Source organism: Etheostoma cragini, chromosome 11, assembly GCF_013103735.1.
Source record: "Etheostoma cragini isolate CJK2018 chromosome 11, CSU_Ecrag_1.0, whole genome shotgun sequence".
In the NCBI taxonomy this organism is placed as follows: Eukaryota; Metazoa; Chordata; class Actinopteri; order Perciformes; family Percidae; genus Etheostoma; species Etheostoma cragini.
In genome coordinates, this window is record NC_048417.1 from 26515360 (window position 1) to 26520867 (window position 5508).

General features: G+C 39.4%; 1 protein-coding gene across 1 annotated transcript; it reads left to right on the forward strand.

Annotated features, from left to right (window-relative positions):
• Positions 1–2687: 2687 nt before the first annotated feature.
• Positions 2688–3674, forward strand: LOC117952411 (olfactory receptor 6N1-like). Its single transcript, XM_034884696.1, has one exon. The coding sequence runs from the start codon at positions 2730–2732 to the stop codon at positions 3672–3674; it is 945 nt and encodes a 314-aa protein (XP_034740587.1). The 5' UTR covers positions 2688–2729.
• The last annotated feature ends 1834 nt before the right edge of the window (positions 3675–5508 follow it).

Consider the following 5508-nt stretch of genomic DNA (forward strand, 5'->3'; position numbering starts at 1 on the left):
CTTCTCTGGACCCTCTACAGTTTGCCTACCAGCCTCGTCTGGGAGTGGACGACGCTGTCATCTATCTTCTGCAGCGAGTTCATTTGCACCTGGATGGCAGTGGCGGCACTGTGAGAATCACATTTTTTGATTTCTCCAGTGCATTCAACACCATCCAGCCACTGCTACTAGGTGAGAAGCTGCAGCTGATGGGTGTCGGTGCATCCATAGTCTCCTGGATCACTGACTACCTAACAGACAGACACCAGTTTGTCCGCCTGGACCGTGTTCTGTCTGAATTGGTGGTGAGTGGTACGGGGCCCCACAGGGGACTGTGGTGTCTCCTTTTCTGTTCACCTTATCCACCACAGACTTTCAGTACAACTCAGAGTCATGTCACCTACAGAAGTTTTCTGATGACTCTGCAGTTATTGGGTGTATAAGGGAAGGACAGGAGAGAGAGTACAGGGCACTGGTGGATGACTTTGTGGAGTGGTCTGGCAAGAACTGCCTACTGCTGGACGTGGACAAGACCAGAGAGATTGTGATCGACTTCAGGAGGAAGGGAACGGCAGACCCTTCCTCCATTCCCTTTGCATACTGGGAAGTGACGTGGAGATGGTGGAGGAGAACAGATACCTGAGTGTCAACATCGACAGCAGACTGAACTGGAAGGTCAACAGCACTGCTGTTTACAAGAAGGGGATGAGCAGACTCTATTTCCTGAGGAAGCTGAGATCCTCCAGTGTGTGCAGCAGGATGTTGGAGATCTTCTACCAGTCTGTTGTGGCCAGCGCTCTGTTCTCCTCCGCCATCTGCTGGGGCAGCAGCATCGGAGCCAACGATACAAACAGACTGAACAAACTGATCAGGAAGGCTGTCTCCGTGATCGGCTGCAAACAAGACACTTCTGAAGCTGTGGTGGAGAGGAGGTCACTGAACAAACCATTATCTATCATGGATAACCCTGACGACCTTGACTTTTATTATTATTATTATTAATATTTTATGTATATTGTATGTATGTATATTTTGTGTGCTGCTGTAACACTGTAATTTCCCCTTTTTTGGGATCAATACATATCTATCTATCTACACACTAAAAAACAATCCCAAATTTCCTTCGTAGGTTCCCTTTCTGAGGACTTTGTTACCATGCTTTGACCTCCTCAAACATTCCAAAGTTGTTTTTTTGGGGCATTTTTTAGGCCTTTAATTGACAGGATGGATGAAGATATGAAAGGGGAATGACATGCAGCAAAGGGCTGCAGGCTGGATTCGAACCCCGGGCGGCTTCGCGAGGAGTAAACCTCTATATATGGGCACCCGCTCTACCAACTGAGCTATCTGGGTGCCCATTCCAAACGTTTTTTAAGAGCATTGTAAATTAAAAAGGAATCATAAAAAGGTGGGGGAGGGATAACATTTGGAGAACACCCCCAGAATTTCCAAGATTAAAGACATAAATGGTGGGGTCCTCAGAGTTACTACTGGGGGAGACCCAAATTATTATTAAAAAGTTTATGTCTGAGAATATACATAAACATGAGTCCAACATATCATTAGCAAAGATAAATCGGCCTTTCGGCTCCAAGGTTCGGATGAGCTTTTCCCGCTTTCCCGGACTATCTCACCAAATGCTCCAGGGTTGGTTTTAACCGGACCAAACGCGGGAAGGTGTGAAGGCAGAAAGTGATGGGAAGACCTTAGAGCCCCTCTGTATCCTCAGTGAATCAAATTGTTATATTAGTTACGCAAATATCTTAAATTAGACAACACAAGACACTATCTCCAAAAGTCGTTTTTGAGGTTCTTTCTATTTGGATCCATTCTTTTTGTCATTAAAGTTTTAATTTCTTCATAGACATATAAATATACAATCAGACTCTGAAACCAGCGTCAACAGACAACTCAGCTCATTACAGTATATTGTATCCTAGGATTTCATTTATATTAAATTGTGTTTTGTGTGACTGATTTTGCTCTTGCAACACTGTCATTTCCCAATTTATTGGGATCAATAAATATCTATCTATTTATCTATCTTTCTATTTTTCTATCTATCTATCTATCTGCCAGATCTGTCTCATTGTCTGTCCCTCGTGATTTGGGTTTGGTTTGCGTCCATCCCTTTGGACCCTGTGTGTACAGATTGCTGCTCTCAGGGTGACAGCATAACAGGATAAAGGTTCAGCTACTGCCTCAGTCTGCTGTAGTCAGGGGCGGGTGCTGTGTATTATTCTAAATCTTTTACCTGCTGGACAGACCTCAGGACACATATGAACACTATATACAGTTTATTGTTTCAGCTGATTATATCAGCTGTTATAAGACACAAAAGTGGAGAACTTCACTACGCTCAAAGCTTTTCTGAAAGTTTGAATGTAATTGCAAATATGTCACTTGTGGAAAAGAACCTTTTGAATGTCATGTATGAGCCTTGTTAACCTAGATACATCTCTTATCATTCATTCAACTCTTATATTGTTCAATGAAAAATGTGAGCTTGCTTGTGGATTTAGTTAATGTGAAACTGACCTTTTTTTTCATGTCAATGTTTTTAACATGTCTTAATGAACAATCAAAATTGTTAAAAATGTGCACTTTATGCAACTTACATGAATGCATATTTTTTCTAAATGTTGAGTCTACTGTTAAAATAGGAAATTTTGCTGTGAACATTTTAATCTCATTTACTGTATCTCCATCTGTTCTCACTTCTCTTCTTCCAGCTCTGCTGTTGTGCAGTCATGAAGAGCAACAACAGCCTGAATCCTTTGTATTTTCAGTTTACTCTGTATGCAGACTTTGGGCCCCTCAGATATCTGTTCTTCAGTCTGTGTCTGTTGCTCTACATGACTATTGTCTCCTCTAACGTTGTCATTATTTTGACAGTCTGTCTGGAGAAGTCTCTGCATCAGCCCATGTATATTTTTATCAGCTGTCTGTCTTTTAACTCTCTGTGCGGCTCAGCCAGCTTCTTCCCCAGGTTTCTGATGGACATTCTGTCTGACACTCATTTCATCTCACGTCCATCATGTTTTATTCAGATGTATGTTATTTATACCTATTTATCATGTGAGATGACTTTCCTCAGCATCATGGCCTATGATAGATTTGTTGCTATTTGCCAGCCTTTACACTATCACAGTTACATGACATTTAAGATGGTAACACATCTTGTGATTTTTGCCGTGCTCTACCCTGTATTTGCTATAGCCTTCTTGCTCTATCTTAGTGTCCGATTACCGCTGTGTGGCAATAAACTGAATAGGCTGTTCTGTTCCAACTGGCCAGTGGTTCAGCTCTCCTGTGTGGACACAACTCTGAACAACATAGTAGGTCAGTTTGTTTTAGTCACAACCGTCTTCACCCCCCTGTTCTTTGTCCTGTACACCTATCTCCGTATTCTGCTTGTTTGCAGGAGAAGCTCGTCTGAATTCAGAGGAAAGGCGTTCCAGACCTGCCTGCCTCACATCATCACATTCATCACCTATTCTCTTTCTGTCTTCTGTGAGATTTCATTGACTCGATATGAGGCTGATAAAATGAATCCTATCTTCACAGTTGTTTTATCTTTACAGTATTTGATGATCCCCCCCATTAATAACCCTCTAGTTTACGGCCTGAGTCTTCCTCAAATCAAAGGAGTAGTTGTTAGATTTTTGAAGAAGGTTCCTGCTGCAAAAAGTTAAATCTTAAAATGCACACTTAGCAAACGATATATGTTAAAGCTACAAAATATGCTTTTACAATACGTGAAATGTATTTATCCATTTAGCTTGTTTCATTTAATTTATTTATTTCCAACAATCAACACTGCAAGACAACAACAGTGAAAACAAAAAATTAAAACCACTGAATGTGACACAAACAATCAGTATTTAACAAATACAATAAAAAAACATATATATATATATATATATATATATATATATATATATATATATATTAATTTGAGGACGAGCAGTTGGAAGCAATTTGAAATGACCCCTATTTCACAAAATCATCCTGTTACAAAGTGAACGATCTGCAAATATAGAGTATCACATCTCCCAATAACTTACAACTCTATACAACAATATTTCTTGCACGGGGGATGCTTTCGGTTTGTTTCGGTTTCTTTTCTGTATTGGTCCAGTAATTTTTATTTTTATAATCCCTTTTTGAACTTAATGATATAATGGCTCTTTTTGATATCATTGTTCAGTCCATCCCATAATCTCACCCCACAAACTGAAACACATATGCTTTTAACAGTAGTTCATAATGTCCTCTTAGATGAGATCCCCTGGCTCTTTCCTTCAATATTGGGGTGTATGTTACATGATAAATTATTTTCTTTAACTTTAAACATAAATTGTGCAGTTTTGAATGTAACAATGTCCATACCTTTCAACAAATGGAAATTAAAAAGCAGAGGATTAGTGTGCTCATGTGTGTAATTTATTATCCTGATTGCAATTTTTTGCAATGTGCAAATAATTTGTAAGCTACGTTTCTAGGTACAGTATTTCCCCGAACTTCCACACAATAGAACAAATATGGTAAAAAGTGTGCAGGACAGAGTATATAAGGTATTTTGGGTCAATATGTATCTAGTTGCATTCAATACACTAATACTCCTGGCCATCTTCATGCACAGATAATGAGGGGCTTCCAGCAAAGTTTGGATTCAAGTCCAACCCCCAGAAATGTAATTTCATAGACTCTTTTATTGTTTTATTATCAATTACTAATTTAGCATCTGTATTTGTAGTATGATTTCCAAATATAATGCATTTAGTTTTGTTCAAGTTTAAAGATAACTTATTTGAATCAAAACAGAGTTTTAATTCATTCATGTTATCCTCACAACAAAATGCTATTACCTACATTTTAAGGGGGGCTTTGAAACTCACGTTGTGGGTGTGGATTAGTCTCAACTGTTCATTAAAAAAATCTATTTCTCACACATTAAATGTTAAAGCACATGTTAGAATATTAAAGATTTCTTTTTTAGGCACTTTGGACGCCAATAAAACTTTGATATCATAACCTAGAACAGTGGTTTCCAAACTTTTTCACATCCAGTAAAGGACACCTAAACTGACCCACATTAGGCCAGGGGACCCCATTTGACACAAAAGGTGTATGAAATCCATGATAAAAATAGTCACACATTTTGATCATGTTGTAACTAATGGAGTGGATTATAGAAAAAAATAATCGTTTTCCCTTTTGCTGGGGGGCCCCTAGACGCCCTCATGGTCCTCTTGCTGTGACTGCACCATAGTTTACGCTGGCAGGCTCAGGCCAGGTGTCCCTAGACAGCATTTGTAACACACCAAGTCTGCAGCGCACATCTTCTCTGTGCCCTCATAGCTGTGACACTTTGTTTCAAATTCAGGAAAATATATGGTCTCATCATGTTATGTGACATGGATTGCGAATGGTTTGAAGGACTCTGGCAAACCTTTCATTACCATCGCTACCAATAGTCCGTCACTTAATATCTCCTTGGCTTTTCTTAGCGCTGTGATCCTAAAC